Source organism: Cheilinus undulatus, linkage group 9, assembly GCF_018320785.1.
Source record: "Cheilinus undulatus linkage group 9, ASM1832078v1, whole genome shotgun sequence".
NCBI lineage: Eukaryota > Metazoa > Chordata > Actinopteri > Labriformes > Labridae > Cheilinus > Cheilinus undulatus.
This window is the reverse complement of record NC_054873.1, coordinates 20,856,113-20,880,319: the sequence shown is the minus strand read 5'-3', so window position 1 is coordinate 20,880,319 and position 24,207 is coordinate 20,856,113. Positions and strand designations below refer to the sequence as shown.

The 24,207-nt window shown below is 37.4% G+C and overlaps 1 protein-coding gene across 1 annotated transcript; it reads right to left on the bottom strand.

Annotated features, from left to right (window-relative positions):
* LOC121514500 (AT-rich interactive domain-containing protein 3B-like) lies at positions 1 to 21,746 on the bottom strand. Its single transcript, XM_041794632.1, has 9 exons — positions 21,505 to 21,746; positions 20,240 to 20,860; positions 9,922 to 9,996; positions 9,770 to 9,842; positions 7,505 to 7,688; positions 6,129 to 6,379; positions 4,112 to 4,411; positions 3,928 to 4,017; positions 1 to 1,226 (listed from the first exon to the last, which is right to left on the bottom strand). Exons 1-9 carry the CDS (start codon positions 21,529 to 21,531, stop codon positions 1,090 to 1,092), a joined length of 1,758 nt encoding a protein of 585 aa, XP_041650566.1. The 5' UTR covers positions 21,532 to 21,746; the 3' UTR covers positions 1 to 1,089.
* Between the last annotated feature and the right edge of the window lie 2,461 nt (positions 21,747 to 24,207).

The window sequence follows — 24,207 nt, the reverse complement described above, 5'->3', positions numbered from 1 at the left end:
TACCGCACACAAGATTTGTTTATTTCTTATAGCCACATGTCCAAGAAATATGACAAAGAACCTGACATTTTTACAAAGAAATGATTGCAGTGATATGTCTATTTGATTGTCCACATACAGTATATCTCAACAGAAGGCTTAACAAACACACGCTGCATTCAGTATTGCATATTTCTCTAGAAGAGTGAGGTAGCACTTTTTCAGTGTTTAACGTCCAAAGTTTGAGGTCATTAATGGTACATTCTCTGTGTTTACATAAACAACGCAGCATTATTTTATTACATACAGTTTAACAGTGAGGAGTCATTCCTGAGTGCAGAAAAATTACAGAAAAAAAAAACTTACCGAGTATTGAGGTACATTTGTGTGGCTTGCATCCTACTTAAACTTCATCTTTCACATTTTTGCCTTTGATTCACAGCTGACATGTTTTTGTAACCCTGAAAAATCTTAAATAAAAGCGTCAAATACAACACAATGCAAAAAATAAAAAAGCTAAATCATCTAACATATTTCCTTTAAATTCTGTTATTGTGATCCCTGAAAATGGAGCTGAAAGATTAAACAACGAGCTTTCGCTCAAATGTTAACAGAGGTACAACATGGCTTCAGCAAAACAGTTACAGACATGAGCTGTGACACTGAGCTAAGGCTTTTTGGTCTTCATCAGCTGCACTTTGGCAACAGCGCTGTTCTGCAATGAGAAAGGCAGCTACAGAACTGAAAATTATCTCTACATGTACTCGACACCAAAAGAGACAGCATTTGTTCTTACTGAGCATGTTTCTGCTCTGAAAAGACACTTCTAAACAAACTCTTCAACGCCTCTTTGACATGAAAGCCTCTACATCCCAGCTTCTAACAGGCACTAAGGTTAACTGAGATCTGAGTCTACAAAAAAGTGTGTTTGGAAGCTTTGAGGAGTCAGTTCAAGCACATTTTACTGCTACGGTCATTGAAAAAGGCTGGAAGAATTAATGCTTAATGTGTTGCAGCCGATATTCCCTGGAATTTATACAGTACTTTCTGACATTAGAGGTATATGGTGTCATCATTTTGCTTAAACCAGCTTGAAACAAGCAGAAAGCCCTAATTTGGTCCCTTTGAAGAGGTGGATGATGAAGGGGAGGGACTGTGCGAGGAGAGAGCACTGAAGCCGCTCGTTCCTGCCATTGTTACAGCCTGAGATGCCACAGTAGCAGGGGACTTTTGGGCAAACAGCTTTCCTAAAAAAAAAAGATCAGAAATATCTGTAAATTAAAAGAGCACACATAATAAAGCACCTATATGAGTATCCTGGCATATCTGAGGACAAGCCCTCATTTTAAGAGCCATTAAAAGTGACAATTTCATTGCATGAGTGCTTGTATGCACAGTGAAATAATACAGTACTACACTGCACACATTCGCATTTGGCCTCATATTGCAAAGACACTGAAGATGATTTCCTTCCTTGAAAAGTTTTAAAGAAAACAATGGGTCCATCTACTCCTGACACAATTAACACAATTGCTCCTTATATATACAGTGCTTAACAAATTTATTAGACCACCACCCAAAGTAAGGTTTATGTCACAGCTACCCTAAATTAACAGCACTGGTAAAAACTGGTAAAACCAAAATCACGTTTTATGTTTCTGCAATGGTTAATACACCAATATGTAGAAGTTCTTTCACCCAAATGATATTTTTAATGTTAAAATATCATTATTATTGTTATCCATGAATTTTCAAATTTACTGATTTACAAAAAAAACTGAAAAAATAGTAAAGCACATTATTATTTCTTGTTTAATATGTCAAATTATAGTTATTTACTTGCATTCCTGAACAGAAAAAAATAGTTACAGTGGTTGAATGTTATGTCTGATTAATTTCTGACTTCTCAGAGAAGTCCAGTGAGCTGGCTCAAATTTGGGTATAAAAAGGTGAATTCAGTTTAAAATCCCTCATTCCTGTTCAAAATGGTAAAACGTGGAGAATGAAAGAGTCCGCATTAAAGCACTTCATGATGCTGGATGGTCTCTGAGACAAATATGACAGGTGGTCTAATAAATTTGTTAAGCACTGTATATATATGATTTTTTTTATCAAGCTTGTGTGCCATGGTGCTGTACCATGTTCTAAAAAGCCTACTGGAGAGATAGAGCCATCTTTTCAGTTCAGTCTGTCATTTCAAGTGGCTGTGATGACAAATCTTCATAATCTATGATGTTCCATAATAATAGATTAAAATAAAATTACCAAATAAAATTGTTTGAACTGAAAGTTGTCATAATGGCTACCTCCACTGCTCTAAATACCTCAGATATAGCTTTGGCATTGCTTCTGTTTTACCAGAACTGGATCACGTTTCTGTATGAATTAAAGAATAAAGATAACCCTAAAAGCTTTCATGTTGGGAAAGATGTTTTTCACTCTTCTGCTGACCTGCTTCTGCATGGGTTTGTGATAGTTAAGGGGGATCTTCCTGTTGTGTGAAAGCTTGGATACAATGGCTGCTTGTGGGGTGATTAGCTGCAGCTACACTTTTTCTCCCCATCGTTCTAATGGTGGTGGTTGACTCGATGTGTGTGCACGATTTCCAACCAATCAGAAAAACTGGAGGGGAGGGGGCATGATGTTGCTTAGCGCTTCATCTCTGAGCTCTGCTCTGATTGACCCATTATGAACGTTCTTCCAATCACCTTTTGAAGATTTTTAAGATAACAGTCCTGCCCTTCCCAAACATTTTCTATGGGAGCTTTCCAAGATAAAAGTCAAATATATTCATGCAACGGAGATGGAGTCAATCTAGCATATCAGGTTTGCTGTTTCCTGCTGACAAGGCTTTATGTTTTTAATTTTTGGGACCCTTCAATGCTCAACCCACAGACATGAGGGACAGCACAGTTACTGAAGCAGCAAAGCAGCCCCAGACCACCACACTGCCATCACCATGTTTGACTGTTGGCATGATGTTCTTTTTATCAGATGCCGTGTTATTTTTATGCCAGATGTAATGGGCCGCACACCTTCCAGGAAGTTCAACTTTTGTCTCGTCAGTCAACAGAATATTTCTTCAAAAGTCTTGGGGATCATCAGGATGTTACTTGGCAAATGTGAGATGAGTCTTTGTGTTCTTTTTTGTCAGCAGTGGTTTTGGCATTGGAGCTCTCCCATGATGCTGTTTTTTCCCTGTGTCTTTCTTATGGCTGAGTCATGAACTCTGACCTTAACTGAGGCCATTGAGACCTGCAGTTCTTTGGATGTCGTTCTGGGTTCTTTAGTGACCTTCTGGACGTGGTTTGCTGGACTTCCAAAGTCTTGGAAATGGCTTTGTAACCTCTTCTGACGGGATAGATTTCAGTCACTTTGTCTCCCATTTGTTCTTGAATTTCTTTAGATCATGGCATGACTCAATTCTTTTTGAGATCTTGTAGCCTACTTCACTTTATCTGACAGGTTCTATTTAAGTGATTTTTGATTCAACGGATCTGGTGGGAAACAGGCCTGGGTGTGGCCAGTGAAACTGAACTCAGCTTTCCAAACTGTGGTTGATCACAGATATGATTTAGCAAGGGGGGCAACTGCCTTTTTACATGGGACCAGATAGGTTTGGATTTTTTTCCTTTTTATAAATAAAATCATCATTTAGAAATGGCATTTTGTATTTACTTGGGTTGTCTTTGTGAGATATTAAAATTGATTTGATGATCCAAAACATACGTGTGATAAATATACAAAAAAAACAAACAAACAGGAAACAGAAAGGGGGGCAAATTCCTTTTTCACTGCACTGTATGTAATTTCTGATACTTGTACTACAGCTGTAACATAACTGAATAAATTTAGATTTTAGTATCTGTTACAAAAAGTGAAAGGTAAATAAACAATAAATGTAGGATTTACAACGAACCTTGTTTCCATCTAAATCTTATTACTCACCTGAGTAAATGGTGCCATTGACCTCCACTGAAACACTGATACTGGCTGCTCCATTAGTAGAGATACTAAGGGACAAATCCTGTTTGTTTTCTGTTAGGAAAAAAAAAGAAAATTTAATTTCCTGAAATGATGTCCATCGGTTATGATACAAATGTATAAAACCAAAATTCAAGAGGCAGCTCACCATGTCCATTGTTGAGTTTGAGGTTCATGGGGTTGAAGTGAGAGGCTAAAGCCAGCAGGTTTTGTTGGAGAGCCTGTTGCATGAGGCGCTGCTGCTCCTCAGCCAGCTGCATCATTTTCTTCTCTGGAGTGTCTGCTGCACCTCCTCCAGCTGCGCCTCCTCCTCCCACTCCTTGCACCCTCCTCTCTTTCAGATGCTCTATAGCTGCGGCTTGAGCCAGTTGCTGCTGCTGCTGCTGCTGCTGCTGCAGTGCCAGAGCCATGGGAAGCCGGTTGGGTAAGACAGGAGCAGACACCTCATCTGAGTGGTTGAAGTGAAAGTGAAACTAATATTAATGAAGACATGAAATCAGAAGGATGGCACAGAGACAAAGTAAATTATGGGCACAGGAAAACCCTTTGAATAGAATGGTAGCAGGTCAAAGCTAAAAAAATACCCTGCTGTCTGTGAAACACTGTATCATGACCAACACTAGACATCACATGTATCTTCTTAATGCAGGATGGCTGCAGTTACTGCAGGCTGGGTCACACTTTCTGTAGCTAAGCATGGTGACTTGCTCTTATTTCTTAAACTTTCCTGAGGTATTACTTACCAGTTGATTAGTGTTTAAACACAAAGTTGACAGTAAAACTCACTGTTTATAGCTTTTTAGTATTGATTTTTGTTCTTCATTTGCATTCTGGGACTAGATCCTGATAACTAACTTGTCATGTTTTCTACTTTGTCTTCCTGGGAGCTTTACTGTGTCCATGTCTCGTAGATTCCTCTGGATCTTTGGTACAGACGTCCTGCTGTCGTGGACCCACCTGACTCCAACTACTACAACTGAGCAGCCTGACATCCAGCATCATCATTTTTATTATAAATTTGTGATGGTCCTACTGGTGGCCTGTTTGCTGGCCTGTTGTGATTTTTGTTTCCAGGAACTAGTGGGTGTGGTTAAATGTTAAAGTGAATTTAAGATCTGGTCAGCTAGCATGACTTTAATTTCATTATTATGCATTGTTTGCATTTTTCTCTTTAAAAACATTATTTTTGCTAAGCTAGTATTACAATCATCAGCTTACAAGACTGCTTCTGTTCCTATTAACACCAACATTGAGGGCTTGCTGTTGTGATTCTGCCCTCCTTCAACTGCTTCAGTTCTACTAACACCACTCTTACTTATATCACTATAAGAACAGTTCATTTGAATCCAAGAGCAGAGCTTCTTTGACTGCTATAATTATTAGTAATAGTTCTCTCTCTATTTCATTATAATCCTAGCTACTAATGTTAATTCTCCATTGTTCTATTTTCTATCTGTCATGGTTATTATTGCTAATTCTTCTCATATTGCTACCATTATAATTGATGTTCTAGCCATATCCTTGAAAATGGGAGATACGTTGATGGCAGTGCCAGCCATAAATTTGTCTCTCATTTTTTGTTTTGTTGTTTCTCTTGTCCCTCTCTCTGCTTCCCCTTCTTCTCTATTCCTGCTTCTTCAGTGGTCTTTTCAGTACGCACACCATGCTTTGCCGAAATGTAATGAAAGGAAGACAACTTTGACTGTGCCGTTTTTGAGTACAGCAGGCCATCTGTTGATGACTTTGTGACTTTGCTCACTCTTTAAACAGAATCAAACCACTGAAAGTGTTCTTTGTGAATTCTGAAATCTTTTCTTTGATGTTTGGGACTGTTTGTTTAATCATTGTTGATAGCTGTATGACAGCTGTGCTATGTGTATGTAGTATGACTGTATATACTTTTCACTGAAGTTGCTACTCAAATTAAGTTCCTAATGTGAACAGAATTAAGCCTAAAACAAGCCTTCTAAATATCAAGGTGATCCTAGAATATTTGATGCTGCCTCTAAAGGAAAAATAATTAAATATTATTTTAATCATAATAATTAAAAACATCTTAATGAATAAATCCCTGAAGCAGGTTTTGTCCTGGAGGATGAGTTAAAAAATAAAAAAGGTCAATGACACCATTCTTATAAAATTTAGCTCACCACACTCAGTCATACCTGCGCTTCTCTTCAGGTTTGGGCTACCAGATGCTGTCAGACCGTTGTGCCCAGTCGGGGTAGTGTGCATGGTGGGTGAGGAGAGGAGGGGGTGTGGGGCAGAGCTTGGGGAGGGGGCGTAGCGGTACAGACTACTGGTGTAGCTTGGACGTCTGCCTTCCCTACGGTTGCTGTCAATGGCGGCCTGCAGCTCACCTGGAGAACTCAGCCCCTTCTTCTCACATTCAAACGAGTACAGGTATTTCATGTACCTGTCAGGAAAAGATAAACCACACCATTAAGTTCAAATGGGCACAGTATTAAACATGGACTGGAAAGATCAAACCGTAAAGCATCCATTTGAATGCTTTTATTAAAAGCTTTTAAACTAAATAACTAAACAAAAAGTGCCTGAATTTGGTTATCCTTAAAATCAGTGTTTGCTGTATTGCATTAGCTTTCAGAAATAACAATAATCTCTAGAAGAGAAAAGATGATTTGTACCAGATTTAGCTCACCAGCAAATTTCCATCTGAAGTTGAGTAAACTGTCTGCTTACAGGGACAAAGGTCCATAAAAAAATCCCAGCACAGTCAGTGTAGCTTACAGAGCTCTGTAGGCTGTGTGAGTTATGTAGATACTAGTGCTATGTAGCAAATGGAGCTACACAGCAAATATAGCTACATAGCAAACATAGCTAACATAGCTTAAGCTAAGCCCTGAATCAGCTATATAAGGTACGTAGTTATGTTAGCTAAAGCTCCTGTTTTTAAAGGTCAAGTTTCTAAAACTAACCTAGCTACATTGGCTTTTGTAGTAAAGTAACTATGTAGCTACTAGCTAGTGTAGCCATGTTAGCTTTAGCTAATGTTAACAAAGCTAAAGCGGGCCACTGTTTATGTATCTACTTCTAAAACAGATCTCTGCATAATTTAATCCTGCATTAGACCTCTGACCATTTTCTCTCTTTTTTTATATATGAAATGTTGCTTTGTCTGTAATGTCTGCACTGTGGTTGTTTCATTAATGTAACTGTGATTATTTTTTTATAAATACAGTTGATTTTTTTTTTTTTTAATCTAAACTTGTAAATATGTAGTACTGACATATAAAGGCAGTTCTGTTCTGAGATATATCATGTCTCAGATGAATGATCTGTGAGAGTGGCCATCAGAAATGTACGGTCTGCAGTCAGACACCCTCGGTTAGTCTAATCCTGTAGGAACAGGTGTGTTTACAGGGGCTGTGACTTGGATAACTTGCATAACTTGGGTTGTCATATTGATAACAGATGTAAGCAGGGTCTGTGCTTTATTACTGGCTCAAAGAGACATTGAACTGAAACTCTTTAAACATCATCCTCTGATGTTTATGTTAAAAATCAGAAAGACACCTACTGTGTGCGGAGGGTGAAGGCTGCGCTAGTGATGGATGTTGGAAGGTTGAGGCCTTTGGTGATCTCCCTCCAGATCTTCTTGTTTATAACCTCCACCAGGCCACCCTTCTCCGTCACAAGCTTATAGAGTCGGTATAGGTCCAGCACCTGCTTGGCCATGATGGGAATACGATTCACGGGAGTTCCTAAAAGAATGAAGGGGAAAATGCACATACAAAATGTATTTTTCTTTGAGCTCTTGAAAAATTGGCATGAAGGAGAGGTCCAATGAAATTACTTTAAAGGACAGGAGGCAAGGAGGTAGGGCAGGTTGATGGTGACACACCAAAAGGCTTGAGTTCAGAGTTGGATTATACATGCTAAGCCATAACACCTATGTAGCTCTCTAACGAAGCTCATTTCAGATGGATGGGGGTTGGGTGGGACTCTGTTGCTGAATTGATTTTTTTTTGGGGGGGGGGGGGGGTTGTAGAGCCAGCAGTGGCTGCCAATCCAAGGGCTGACAGCTCACCCATCTAATCCCCATTTGGAGTAGAGGTACCGTAATTAAGGAAAGAGGGGAAAAAGGCTACTTTGAGCAATAAGATTACTTCGTGATTAAGATCAACACACAACACGGACATGTGGCATGGTACATTCATGACACATAGGTGTTAAGATTGTTGTATGCTGAGGTTTACAGTAGAGACAAACAAATGTAAAGACTGTGGTTGAACTATTTCACGTTTTTATCCAGGATTTTTGATATTTGAAAGGCCTGAATTGACCTCTAGAGCTAAAACAAAATAGTATTAGGGTAACAACGAAGCTTGCTTCGTGAAAATATTTACAATATACAGGTACAATATGTTTACAAGAGATTTCTTTCTGTGTATTTTTTTTGTTTTTTTTTTAGGTTTTTGATCAGTTTTATCCGAGTTATTTCTGTTTTCCTGCGTACATTTTTAGGAAAAACCTTAGAAAGGTTAGGACATTTCTTCCAGCCCCAAGGTCGAGGTCACCCCATTATAGAGGTCTGCAACAGATGAGCCCAAAATGCCCCAAGATAAGAGTTCTGCAGCCAGTTGCCTCTCACCAAATTGCAGCTGACCCCCTCTTGTCCCCCTCATGGACTTTTTTAAGGTCCTCCCCTCTGGCAGGAGATTGAGGTCCATCAAGACCAAAACTTCCTTCCACAAGAACAGTTTCTCTATCTGCTGTCGGTCTAATGAACAGTAAATCGCTCCTCCTGCCTCCCCCAACAGACTCTCACTGAACCAAAGACCCAGTAGACAAAATCACTGCATGTCTATGACTTTATTATTTTTTTAATGATTATCATTGTTATACTATTATCATTTTAATTGTACAAAATATGTCACTTATTTTATTCTATACTTCATATTTAAATAATACAATTACATTATCATGAATTTATTTAATTACTTTAGTTTTTGTTTTTATTTTGATTGTATGTGCCACATTAATGAACTCTACACATTAATGAACTACTGTTTGAATGCCTGCATATATGAAAAGTTTCTCCTTATTGCATCTTTTTACATACTTCTATGATGTTTTTATTGTATATTAAAATTTAACATTTTCACTTTATTTTCTGTAATAATCTATTTGAGTTTCTAGCCTCTTAATATTTTCATTCTTCTTCTATGTTTTTGTTTTGCACCAAACAGCAAGTCAAATTTCATGTATTTGAAATGTACTTGGCAAAAAACCCCCCGACTCTGATTCTCAATTGATTTTATCTGCTCATCACCATTAAATTCTGTGATCTTATATTCTAGTTTTGTAATCTAATCTAATATTGTAAATATTTCTTTGTCAAGAAGCCATTCTAAAATTGTTTCTACATGCAGCAGTGTAACCTAAGAGTCAAAATATTTTCCAACAAATACCTATGACAAAGTTAGTTAATGAAATAACAGAGAGGCATTCAAGGACGAGAAAGTACATGTTTTTCTTGTAATCCTTCAAAGAAAAAAAAGGGCTGAATATATATGCAGGCACTATTCAGCTCACCTATTATTATTATTACTATAATACAATTAGTTGTAGCAATAACTTGCATCATAAAATATGGACTACAAGACAATCCCAGACAAAATCTGTCCAAAGGAAAAGAATAGCCTGTCTGCAAAACACATTGTGTGCCTTGACTCTGCTGATTTTATGCCAACAAGAATCCATAATAACCTAAATAGATAAAGAAGGTAGGGGGAAATTAATATAAGGGCAAATAAATAAAGTTTCTAGTTCTTAATCTCACCTCTTTTTTGCATAAAGACAAAAAGTTCGTCCAGAAATTCCCTCCGTTGCGGGTCATTATCCAGCTCATAAAGCTGCAAGTTTAAAAGAAAAGATAATCAGCCAAATTGCAAAATTCTTTATAGTGAACATAAATCTTTAAAAACAAGTCACCTTGGCAAAGTCCCTGGATGGTTCTCCTCTTACTTTTCCTCCATCACTGTCCTCAGCCCAGATGGCACCTCCTCTCTGAAAAAAGAAAATGGATCAGTGAATAGTTTGTCCTCTATATCAGCCACGGTCGCCTGTAAACTTAAGGTTAAAAGGAGACAGCTTGGCATCATGACTTCAACCTTTAAAGTTATTTTAAAAAAACTGCATTTCTGCCTAAAAATAAGGGGTCATACTACAGAGAAACTTACTAAAGATACATTTGCTTTTAGATACAGGAGTTTTTCAAGTTATTCAAAATAAAATTCTCCCATAAAAGCATGTGCCTTGAGAAAACAATCCAATCAGAGCTGGTCTCTGCTGTTGCCATTTTTCCTCATGACTCTGGCCACCCCCTCCTGCCTCTAAACCCGCTGTTTTCTCCTCAGTGAGAGCGTGAACAGCTGGTCACTGTGAGCCCGTTTCCCTCACTGCTTTAATGTTATTTACACATTAAAGCACATTTTTCAGTATCAATTCAAAGCTGGCAACAGTAAAAAGGAGATTTATGAAAGGCCCTGTCACTCATTAGGTACATTATTAGGGCATGTTATCCCTCCAAGGCCTCCCCTGAACATGACAGTTAGAGGTTAAAAATGTGAGAGAAGGGCAGTGTGTGTGCAACTGTGTGGAAACGCCTGCTGAGAGGTTATTGTCCTGCTAACGCGCCGCCAGAGCTGCATGGTCCTGCTCGTCTTAAGAATGCTCCGTCAATCCAATTACATTAGTATCTCCTTTATCTGTATTTACAATGTGACGTCTAAATAGACTTATTGCTGAGCTCAGAGTCCAGCGAAAGCTTGTCAAATGTTGCGCTCACTTTTATAATGTTTGTTCTTTTTCTAGTTCATGAAGGAAAAAGGGGAATGCATCAAGTTCATGCTCATGTTTTATATTAAAGTGCATGTCCCTTTAAGACGAAGTGGTTTTGTATTTCTAATGCTTTAATTACTTCTCTTGTGGCTTATTAAAATAATACACCATTAATGTTTTTGGTTCTCATCCCCTATAACATTGAAACGCATTTCTGCATTTTAATTTACTGCCCTCCTACTCACTGAGTATTTGGCATTTGACCGCCGTATGTGACCTTCATGAAAATCTTTTGAGCAGTAAAAATAGATGGGAACTCATAATCTGACAGCCTACACTCCAACAATAACCGTCCTCATGTTTACGATAAAAACATTCCAACTGAAAAAGCTGACACAGAAAAACACACTGTCTCCTATCCTTTGTTGTCCAAGTGCTATCAGAGGTCATTTAAAATAATTTTAAACCAGATATTATTCAAAAGACTGGAAAAAAAAAAACAGTATAAAATAGATATTGTTCAAGGAGTCGTGACTAGAATTTGACTGCAGGTTTAAAGTTCAAGTCGTTTTTTTTTGCAAATGTAAAGTATAGTAGAGGCAGTTCCTGGAAATACTAACAATTTACTACGTTTCATACATTGTCAACCATTTATTAATTTAAGATAACCCAATCAGTTTCACCTCAATTTTATTTCTCTACATTTTTCCAGAGCTTTTCTAACCATTTCCCTTCATCCAAGGTTAACAGTTCACACCGTCTGAATATTAACCATTTATCTATTAGTTCAGCTGACCACTTGACTAACTTTGAACTACATGCAAGGCTTATGCATTTAACTGTTTACCCACTAACTTTACACAGATACTATAATAATTTATTTTACTTAAACTGAATTGTAAGTGGAACCCATTGCCATTTTCTTTTACTTTTTTAAGCCAAAGGTTTAAGAGTTAGTCTCACTGAAATATTTTTTCCAGGTAACCTGGCCAAGACAGGCAGCAACACACTGTTTCAACCATTTAGTAAACAAATTAGGCTTACTTTTAGCTATTTAACAATTTTGCTAAGGGGCCGATGACATACAAGAATATTTTTGTGTCTAAATCTATTATTTCCTTTTGAGAAAAACAAAAATCAGCTCATTGCATTAATAAATTTGTTCCATTTTGTTTGAATACATTTTCAGTACATTTAAATAATATAATTAATTTGATACTTTGGCTTCTCAGACCCTGAAAATATCAGGTGGCATGGCTGTCCAGTTAATGAACAGATTATTGACTCTTTTAAAGGGGACATATTTTACCCTTTTAAGACAAGTTTATATTGGTCTCAGAGGTCCCCAAGACATGCCTGTGAAGTTCATTGCTGAAAAAACACTCTAATGTAGGATAATTGCATGTCTAAAAAACCCTCTGTTTCAGCCCTTCTCAGAACAAGCCACTTCTGTGTCCGTGGCTTTAAATGGTAATGAGCTGTCTGACTCCACCCCTGACCAAACCTCTCTCAGGAAATGGATGTGGCACTCCTGATGTTACAATGTTACAGACAATTTTATCCAAAATTATGGACCTGACTGTAATTTGAACCATCAATCTCCCAGACAAAAGTCAGTAGGGTAACCCACTGAGCTATCCAGCATCTCAGCTGGCAGCTGAGAGGAAGATCAGGAAAGGAGCGCAGAACTTTCTTACGAGCGGGGACGGCCAACCAAACCTGGGGGCAGGTGCTTACTTCCCATGTGACACAATGAGGGTAAAATCTGAGAACGGCTTGTTTTAGCACACATTTTCTGAAAGGCGGAGAAAGAGAGGGTGGGAGGGAATGGATTTTTCTGGTATTTGAGGAGATTGTGGACATGCCAGGGGCACACATTTTATTAGAAAAGCCTGAGAAGTGATTTTTGCATAATATTTCCTCTTTAAAAATGACATTTTGATTATGAGAAATTCCAATTAGAATACTTTGGCGTGATTTTATGGTTTAAATCTTTAAAATAAACAAATGTTTCTTTAATGCCAGGATGGTGCAGCTGTTATCATGGGAACTTTATTTTGAAATGTAGAGGTTAAAACAGATGGTTCTTACCCATTTAACTTCAGCTGACTCTCATGGCTGAGTGAAATGGATTATAGATCCTTTTCAGTCACATGTGAATGAGTACACTTTGTGTTAGGTGGAACAACCTGACACAGAACAACAGTCCTACAACAACAATCCCACATGAGATCCATGACACTTTCTGAAACTGCAGAATTTTTCATACCACTGTTCATAAATTAATGAAGCTGGAAGCACTAGCATAGAGAAATGCTGCTTTCATGACCATATAAGGGCACGAAACTGAAAAGCCTTGTGTCAACTCAGAAGGCACACAGGAGTGAGAAGACAAGAAGCAAATAAAAATAAATCATAAACTCAACTGCAGTAATTAGATAGTTTTAAAGTGAATCTAGTGAAGATTTTTTTTTTCAGCACATGTACCAAAAAAATGCAAATATATGCTAACAGCACATTTATTGGATGAAATCATTGGCTCAGACTGTACTTTAATCAGAAATTACATGTATCATAGTGTAATAAGGAAAAATACAGAAATTCTAATATATTTCATTCAAACCAACTTTAAGTGTATCCTTTATATGACTATAGGGCCTACAATTAAGCTAACTTTAAGCTGTCCTACCCACACATTTAGCTTATTATCCAACCATTAGTTTCATGTTGATATACCAAACTTTTGCCAATTATTCTGTCAAAGCTCAGTTCAACTGTATAAATATTTGACACTTGTCTCTTTAGTGAACAAGTTAAGATAACATCAAGTTATTTTACAAAAACTTTCTAGCTGACCCATTCACCCATTTCCTTCACTTTAATGTTATTACCATTTACCATTACTTTATGAGTATTTTGACTATTTTTCTCTAGCTTTAAGCCAACAAATAAAGAAAACATCTAGTTAATAATTAAGGTATCTATTTCAAACAACTATCTAAAATATACGCCTCCTTTTAAAAGATAGCTCAACCACTGTCAATTTATGTTATCTTTCTGGTTCAACCTTTCCAAACTTTTACCAGTGAATTGCCAGATTCAACCTTAGCTACATTACTGATCATACACATCTCACTCATTGAACCTTTACCTAAACTTAAATTAATCTTAACTTGACCATGACCAAGAAACTCTTGTAAATGAGATTCTTAATTTCAGTGAGGTTTTCCTGGTTAAATAAATTTAAATAAATGATTGTATTTTAACCAGGTATGTCTTATTTTAAGTCAACAAAGTTAGCTACCTTCTATCCATCTATCATAGATGGATTTTTCAATGGGTATTATTTAATTTTACCCACATTTAAATTAACATACACCATCTTCAGTCTAACAAAATGAGAAAAGGGGAGGAATTAAAACACATAACTTTAACAGTCAAGCTCCCTCATACTGAAAAACAAAAGACTCCAAACTTAGAATTTAACAAGCATCGGAAGTTAAAGATCTACTTGTAATGTCTCAAGGATCTACCAGAAAATAGTGATCTACGGGTTGTTGACCCTTTAGACAATAAGTCTGCAGAATTATTTAGTAAATAGGTAGATTGATACCTCCAGATACATTGCTTTATGCTTGGGGCCCCAGGCCAGTAGGGGTCCCCTGAAGGCTGCCAAACTGTAAACTACAGCAATGGCTAAAAATGTACAAAGTTTGCAATGACAGTAGGACACCTCCCTGATGGGGCCCCATCTGACAACAATAGCTTGCTGCGATACTTAAGTTTGTGTTGCCTTTTTTCCCTTTACTCTGCTCTATCCAACACACTGGGGGTATCGATCATATCGCTGAGGTCAGGCAAAAACCTCATACCTTCAAAATCACCACGTTTCAGGGAATGAAAAGAATTAAGTATTTGTCAAATAATTTAACACTGAATGTTCATAATCTGCATCTTTTTAAAGTTGTTTATTGTTTTAAATTTGTAAAATTCAACTGATAGATGTAAAGGGTGACCAATAGCAGTGATTTATGAAAAGGAAAAAAATGTGGAAATACAAGGTTTTGGCCAGAAATATCTAGTTCACCCATTCTGCCATTTAACCATTTCTCTATCATTAATATTCTTACCAATTTCATTTTTTAACTTAACATTGTTGCTCAACATTCACCAACAAATTTAGCAAACCTTTAGTAACCTTTTTCCAAACTTTTGCCCTGCTTACTTTACAGTTTATCTATTGCTTTTAGAAAGATATTTTGACCATGCTTTTAAGTTAAGCCATAGCCATATTTATCCATTTATGCATTTCTTTTAGTCAACAATTTATGCTAACTAAACTAATTACTTTAAGCCAATTGAATCAATGGTTTATACTCTTTTTAAGCTCATATGCTTGCCTAGTTTCACTTAACCTAAAGACAATGGGGACAAAGTTATCCTATAATGACATATTTCTTCAAATCAAACAGTAGTTTTCATCTTTCATGAACTTTAGCTACTCTGTGATGTTTTTATGCAGTTCACACTGCAGAGATAAAATGCCTCCTGTTAATACATCTTCATGGTTGTAAATCAACCTTTAAACGGACCCTCACAAACACCAGCTCCTCTCCAAGAAGTAAAAAAAATCTTTCTCCCCTTTAAATATCAAATAAAAGCTGTAACTGTATGTATCCACTTTGAAGTAAAGACTGTGCCCCTGTGGTGACTGAGCCATGTCACATCTGCTAGCCTCAGCCGAGAATTTCTAATAAAGGACCTCTTCTACTCCCCCACCAGAAGCTTATTGATGTGGAGGTAGATAAACATCCAAGTCCTTTCACCATCAAATGGAAATAAAACCCTTCCCCCTCTTATTGATGAGCAAGTGAGACCTACTGCGGATCTATTAACAAAGAGCTTTCAGTTAATTGCTCACAGAGTTTTCACACATGCAGCCGTGGGAATCCTGATAGCATTTGCTATGTAGGTCAGGAAAAGGTTTCTTTTGTTTCATAAAAAAGGCTCGCTTTAATAATGCTTTGAGATTAACATATTTAAATTACAAATATAGTGTATACCCATGTAAAAGTATGTCTTAAGAATAAAAACATCTCATTTACATGACTCAAACATTTACACCAACACTAACCAGAAAGTTCCTTTCCATAATGAGCTTCATTAAAGTAATCCAGCCGCTCAAGCAGAGTCACAGTGAAAACTTAACCCTCTTCATATTTCAATGCAACTGCAGGGGGGGACAAAATTTTAATCCAAATCAAATTATTGAGCCTTAAGTCACCCGAACAAGTCAAGATCATTTATCTGACCCCCTGCTATGCTTTGAGCTGGGCCTGCGGACAATGCTGGGGCTCCTCATCCCTGCCCATGTCGCATTAAAGGGTGTACAGTAGTACTGTACACAAAAGGAGAACAATGGGGAGCCTGACACAGTGGGCCTGGGTCTTTATTGTTTGATTGGGGAAAGAAGAAGGGAAAATGGTGCTGTAAGAAGAGGGACAAAAAGTATACCATCACAACATTGTCACTCAGCCACCTTTAACTTGAATAAGATTTCATTTTAAACTTGTTTGCTAGCATGCATATTAGACGGACACGTAAAACAAAAATAGTCAGGATTTAATCCTCATATTAGTGCTTAAAGGAGAATACATTTAAGGTACATTTGACAGCAAGTTTAACCCTTGTGTTATCTTTTGTTCTGAATACTCTCCTTCTTCTATGATTTAACTATTACTCATTATTCTCCCAAAAGAAAGCATTTTAACTTACTTCAACCCCCAAAATCAATTAAGAATAACAAAAATCCCCTCAAATTTTGTTAATATTTGTGTTTTCACTCTAGTCAGCGCAAAAAGACTACAATTAATCACTGAAAGCCTCTTATTTACATAACATTTCTGCAGTTGTTTCTTTTAACTGAATCCAACTTGTATTATCATTTTCTATTCTTTGTAATCTCTTTGTCCAATTTTATACTGTGTTTGCTTTTATTTATTGTTTTTATTGTGCTAGGTTTTATCTGTAAAGTGACCTTATAAATAAAATATATTATTATTATTATTATTTTGATTATATTTATTATTATTACCTAAATTAATGCAGAATTGTTGATGTATTTTGTTTTTGTTTTTTTTGCAAAAGACAACCATATAGCCAGAAAATAAACAAAATGTGCAGAGAGTTGTCATTAAGCTATGGAAAACTTTGCATTTCAGTAAGAAAAAAACAGGGAGAACAAGCAGAATATGGCAAAAATGGGTGAGAGGTTACCGAAAAATGAGTTACTGAGGAAAAAAATGGCCAAAAAACAGCAAAAAAATGACTTTAAAGGTGACTTAAATGGGCAAAAATGTTTGAATGTGGGTCAAAAAGCAGCAAAGAGTGGCAAGAATGCTGAAAACATTGGCATTTAATGGCAAACTGCAGCTTAAATGGGTGAAAAGTGGCATTAAAGGGAAAAAATTGCAAATAGCAAAAAGCAGGATAAAAGAGGTAAAAAAATGGCAAAAATGGGATAGAAGTAGTAAAAATGGGCAAAAAAAATTGGCAAAAGTGGGCTTAAAGCAGTAAAAAATTGATTTAAAGTGGCAACAAATTGAAAAAAATGGCAAAAAATTGCAAATAAGAGCAATGGAAATATACAGACAAAAAATAAAGGTTGAAAATTAAAGCCAAATGTAATAATGTGGGGATTCAAACTGATTAATGTGACTTGCAAAGGATAATTTCTGAGGTCATAATCTCCCTTTTTAAAGGTTTTATGAAGGAATATTTCAAATTAAGACATAATAGAGCCACAAATCATCACTAAAGAGCCACATGTGGCTCAAGAGCCATGCGTTGAGTATCACTGATCTATTTGATAGTAGATCATTTAAGGTGGTTTTTGTAGTTAAGTTCTGACACAAGGGTTAAGTATGCACCTGTCTTCAGGCTGCATTAAAATTTTACCTAACCTACAATTTTTATTGATGTCTTTACAAATAAGTTAGCAGGAGGAGCTATATCAGGATTTGAGTCTCTCTCTGTATTTATTTTTCCCTTTCCAACTAATTTCCAGTGCCATTTTGTGTTTTACAGTATTTTCATAAGGTTGGCACACGCCTGCTTTTTTATTTTCCTGTAGGAGCCCCTTTGCCATACATTGTAAATGTTCTTTATCAATAAAGTGAGTGTTTTGGACGAAACTACAATCAGATAGACCTTTCTACAATTTAGTTATTTAAACATTACCTTAGCCTGATCTTGCCACATATAAGACTCTTTCAAGAAATGGGTCATAGCAAACGCCTCATATTCTTTTGTTCTGACATGCTCTCTGTGCCTCAAGTAACAGAACTGCATCCTAAACTCTCTACACACATACAGTTTAGTTTCATACATGTCCATGCCAGTATTTCTACAAACTTGAGCAACACAACTCAAGAATGTGCTTTAGCTAAAACAGAAGAAATGCCCTCCATTGTTCCTGGGTTGTTTTGTTCTAGGAACAGGAAATGTGTTCTCACTGCAGTGGTCATATAATGTATTGATTGCTTGCAGCTGAATTAAGCTGCCATTTAGTGTTGCTAAGCTACCACTAAATTATGCAAGCTATCCAGTGAGCTAAAGCTACATCAGCAGTGAGTTTTCAGAGCCTGGTGGGGTTTGAGAAAAGGCCAATAAGGGTTTAAAATTGATAGATGTTTATTTTGCCTATATTTGAGCAGCAGAGAGAAAGCGATGTTAAAGGCCTCTAAATTATGGTCAAAAAATTCTGATATGAAATTAATAGAGCCCTATCTGCTTCTATAAAACTACAGTTTCAGTCAGCTTTATGAGTATTTGCTGGTATGCTGTGAGGCACTAACCCAGCTGTCCCTCTGCCCACAGGCCTCATTAATCATAATGTATTGTACTGAAGTGGGGCCTTTTCGAGGGAAACATACACACAGAAGAGCCAATCAGATTGGTCCCTGTAAAAAAGGGGAAAAACACAAGGGATCCCTCTAAGTCTTCAACCATATCTGCTGGATGTCACACTGAAGGAAATTTGGTTCACACAGTACCAAAAAAGTCTCACAGCACTTCTTTACAGTAAAAGCCAACACTTGTGGCCATTTCATTAATCCTCTGCTCTCATTTCAACCCCACGTCTGTCAGGTCTGAACTGGCCACTTTGAACACTTGGTATTGGACCGGGGCCAAGACCAATTAGCTCGGCTGGTGGTGGTAAGACTGTGTTTTCTTAAAGCGCGAGACATGAAGTGAGGTATAGCAGGAGGAGAGATCTCTGGCCTGACTCGGTAATTAAATTCTATCAAGTATGGGCATCCTGCCAAAAGGGACACAATTCTTTTTACTTGACTTGTGAGAAGAAAAAAAAAACAGGAGGCGGACCGGGCAGGGGCGATTCTGACTCTCAGCCAGAAGAAGAAGTCAACAATTGACAGTAAGAGGAATGCAGAGTGGCTAGAAAGTGCCCAGTAAAGCCAAATGAGCCATCATTCGAATAGGTCTGCCGATAGGTCTGATGGATAGTAATATCAATATATGAACATACATGGCTGGCTAATTATGTATCATTATTTTAATTTCGGAAAATACCGCTTACAAGTAAAGGGCAAATTTATCAAAATAACTGGAGGTACCACTTCATCCACAAGGGGGGAAAGATGAACACAAACTTTAAGTCTCTTACTGAAACAGGCCTAGTCTAAGAGTGGACTAATGATTCACAAAATGTTGGCGTTGGGCCAAAACATCATATCTCAATTTGAAAAAACAAAACAAAATAAAACACAAAAATTAGTGTTATTGGTCACCCTCTACATCTGTTAGTGTGTTCTTACTAATCTTAAAGCAAAACAAATTTCAGAAAGATACTGACTATGACCAATCTGTGTTAAATTAACTGAAAAATAAAGGGTTTTTCTCATTCTCTGAAAAGTGGTTATTTTGGAACTATACGTATTTTTGGCCTGATGCCAACAAAAAAGGCATTGGGTGTGCAATTAAGGGCAAAAAACACCAACTTTTAGTGGTGTTACAAAACCTAAAATATAATAAAAACTGACATGATATTTTATTATCAACCAAAATATAAATAAAATACCTTTTTAACTAACAAGGGGTGCTCTGATTTTTTTAAGTCTATGCCTGATTTCATCGATTAGGACTATTAATAGGGTTGGAAACAGGGATAAAAGAGCAAGGAATGGCATGCTAGGCCATCTGTGTCTCTGTTTTTGGCATATTTTGTCCACTACACATGACTGTTAGATCTCAAAATGTAAAAGAATTACCCTTATTCCTAAGGAAAAATATTTACAATTTTCATCTTGGTCAGTGATTTGAAACAAAAATCGTATTTCATCATCAATTGATTCATTTCTCTATAAATAAATGTAAAAAAAAAAGAACTAAACTGTTTCATGACACCCGTATCGTGGGTGTATTGTTGCATCTCTTTCTCTTGACCCACCTGTCTGAACGATTCCTCCAAGCCCCAATCCGAGAAGCCGTTAGGTGATGCGAAGGCTTGTTGGCCTGCAGGAGACAGCACCTCCTTATCCTCCTGCTTCTGTTTTATGGTCGAAGGAGGAGATTCAACTGCTGTCTTCACAGCTGAAGCCTGAGGTGTAGAATAAGGAGGGAAGGGGAAGCCTGCAGCCAGATGAAGCTTCGGCTTCTTTGCCTGCTGAAGAGGCCCACTCTCTTCCTCCTCATCTTCCCTGTCTTCTTCGTCCACCTCATCATTCTCTTCATGCTCCCCCATTTCCTGCTCCTCCTCGTCTGAGTTTTCATCCTCCTCATCTGGATTTGTTCTGCTGAGATAGCTGTTGAAAGCTTGCTGAGCTGCTTGATAAGTCTGCCCGTCTGCTTGGCTGAACAGTGCGGATTCTGGTCTGGATCCAGAGGCCCTGGCTGCGGCAGCAGCATACTGGGCAAACAGGAGCTGGGCCTGGAGATGTTTCTCCTGCACGTTCATGTCCAGTTTGGCTCCTTGTTGTCTCTGTAGGTGCTCCATCACGGCCTCCAGCTTTACCCCTGAGGGACCAAACTGTGGACTGCTAGCTGAACTGCCCTCCTCAGATAAGCTTGACTAAGAACAGGGAAAGAAAATAAAATTAAAAGACAAATTCAAAGTCAGAAATTTAAGATGTTACTACACTTTATTTGATGGTCAACTAAACTCAATTTAACACAGAAAACAGAAATAAAAGAGGCAAACTAACCTTGCCAACATGCTGTAGAAATGCTGAACGTGCTGTGTTGATAAAGTTATACATTTTTGAAGTTTAACTATTAAATAGGAGTTATTTTGAAACACGGTTAGCAGAGGCAGTGGGGGCCACAGGAGGCAGATAACTGAGAATCAAACGGGCAAACAGCCTAATGGCTGGAGACAATTATTAACAGAAAAACAGGCCTGCATTAAAGCTGGCTAAATACGGAGCAGAAAACCACTGTTTCGCATTAGACTCGTTGTCCCCGCTATGCTAAAGGCTACTGAGATATTTTAGTTAAATCTCTCTATTTTTCTTCAGTAAAATGTACGTGAAATTAACTTTCTTTAACTCGCAGAAAATTAAAGTTTAAGGACTACGTGTGTATTAACGAAAAAAACGCTTGTTATTTATAGTTAATGATTTAAACTGATGGTTTGAGTGAAACAGCTAATGTCTTCATTAACAGTGATTCGCTTTGTTACTGTAACAAACACGAGTGCTAGCCGTCGACACTCACCATTTGCGCCTTCGAGTAATCCATCATCGCCAACAGGTCGATTCTAGTTTTTCCTTCTTTCCTCCAGCAGAAAGAAATCACATCGCATGACCGCTTTGTTTTTCGAAACAGAAAGGCTTCTTTTGCTCAAATGTGACTTAAAAACCCCTGTAGAGCCGAGGCTGGAGGAGGGGTAGTGTTGCTCTGCGCTTTACCTCCGTGGTCACCGCGCATGGAAACTCAAACATCTTTGATTGTCTTTGACTGAGTGGCCTACACCCCCAACTTGGATGAATGAAGGGCCCGCCCCGTGCGTAAAGCTCGTAAAGTGGGCTTTTCTTGCCTGCATCTCTGGCTCTACCCACCCTCTTCACGAGGAAATCCCACCCACTGATATTACCCAATACAGTGAAGGCAACACGACCTCTACTAAAAATAAAACTGTTCAGACTGGAGTGTCTCCATTCACAACGACATCCAGTTAGATTTAACTTTCATTTTTTAATTAAAAGGATCATTCTGGCTACAAAGGACGACTATGTAGAAGTCGGACCCTTATTTGGTTTGATTCAGACTGAGGCATCTTTGTTTATCTCAAAGGATTTGAAGCATGATAGAAAGAAAATGTGTAAATGGTACATGCAAGGGCGGAGATAGCCGAGTTAAATACTCGGGGGCTAGGCCCGAACAAAGAATGCTCCGGGGGGGTGCTTCCCTAGAAATGTTTTGCTTATTGGACAGATGTATACAGCATTTTTACACAACTTTAAACAAAAATTGAAAGTATAATGCCAACAAATCAATGCATAGGGGCAAAAGTGATGCTGCCCAGTCTAAAAAATACTTCATTATTTTTTCCTAATCTAACTGTGCTAAAAGTGTCATTATCATTCTTAAATGATTATATTCATAACTTTCACTTCTTCCTCCTAAAAATGTTTTTAGTTTATTTTTCAATTTACATTGCATAAGAAGGGTAGGAATTTGTAGAAAAAGTTTATAGTTGAAACAATGCATTTTCAAACAAAACATAAAAACAGCAGTTGGCATTACGGATATCTATTTCTTCACAAAAATGCTGAAAATTGTACTTTTTAGAACAATGTCAAAAGAACATTTAAACTGCAGTGAGTGCATAAGTGCTTAAAAGTAAAACAAAAGGGGAATCTGATTTTTTTTAAAGTTTGGCCTTAAGAATTAAACTTTCATGTTGTGATCAACAAGACCCAATTATTTATTGCTTATTTATTTCTTTTGCATGCTTAAGCCCCATCAGCCAGACACTCGCTCTGCCTGTGGTTCCCTGATTGTTTTTTGCAAACAGAATTCCAATACCCATGGTCATTTAATGCTTTTTCTCCCTCAGTGCTAATTTGTGTCCTTGAGCCAAACCTGGACTCCTATATTAAAGCTCCTGTAAGGATTTTAAATGGTTAATAATAAGACTAGAATCAACACCAGTGTCTCTATGATCTGCAAAATCAAACATGACCATCATGACCGACTGTTTACATGTTTCACAGCAAAGATTCTCTGTTATTAGGTGTTGAAAGTAAGCATGAGATTTTGATTCTAGATTTAAAAAATACATGAGGACAATGCAAAAAAAAAAGAAGCACGAATTTGCTGATGGAGGGTGATTAATTTGGTAAAACTAAATAGAAATCATGTTACATTCTAGGACTTGGGAGGTGTTGATTCATTCACCATAAGTAGGTAAAACCAAATACAGTGCCTATTAAAGGTATTCACCTTTGTGTGTTTTTACTCTTTAATTGATTTTATAAATCAAGCATGATCAATCTAATTTGACCTTTTTAACAAACAAAACAAATGCAATTAAGTTCTTCTATGTCGGAGCAAAAACCGATTCCTACAAATTATTGTCAATCAAATAAGAATATGTAATGTGAAATAAGTGACTGCATAAATGTTCACCCCTGTTAGTCAGTATTTAGTAGATGCACCTTTGGCTGCAATCACAGCACTGAGTCTGTGTGGATGGGTCTCGATCAGACTTACACATCTGAACACTGATATGTTACTCTATTCTTCTTTTCAAAACTGCTCAAGCTCTGTCAGGTTGCACAGGGATTAGGTGTGAACAAACCTTTCCAAGTCCAGCCCCAAATCCTCTATTGGATTGACTAAATTGCCCTAGAACATTCATCTTGTTGTCTCGAGTCATTGTCTTGCTGAAAAATAAATCTTCTCCCAAGCCGTAGTTCTCTTGCTGATTGAATTTTGCTCCCTGACTTATACTGTCAAATATGCTTTTATCTGAGTTGCTTAGAGTGTTCTTTTGTCTTCACAGTGTAATGGTAGTCGGAATACTGATTAACCAGTGACTGGACCCAGAGACTTCAGACTTTAGGCTTCAGTCTGTTAAGGGCAAAAGTTTCAGAATACCTAAACTTTTTTCTCCTGCATTAAAGTTCCTCTCTGACCATGGAGGATCAGCGTCAGCACTGTTTGTGTGTGCACTCCAACTGTGTGTGTGTCTGTGTCGCCCGCGTGAGCCATGGGTGTGCGCAATGTTCAAATATTATTTGGTTAATAATCCCTTAATATCATATGTTTATGGGGAACAAATTAATGTAAGAATCTCTGCATTGCCACTTATTGTTAATGAACGGACACAAAAGACGATAGGCACAATAAAACTTTAAATACGGTTCATGGAGGCAGCGAGAAACAGAGACAGATGGATAAGAGGCTGTAACA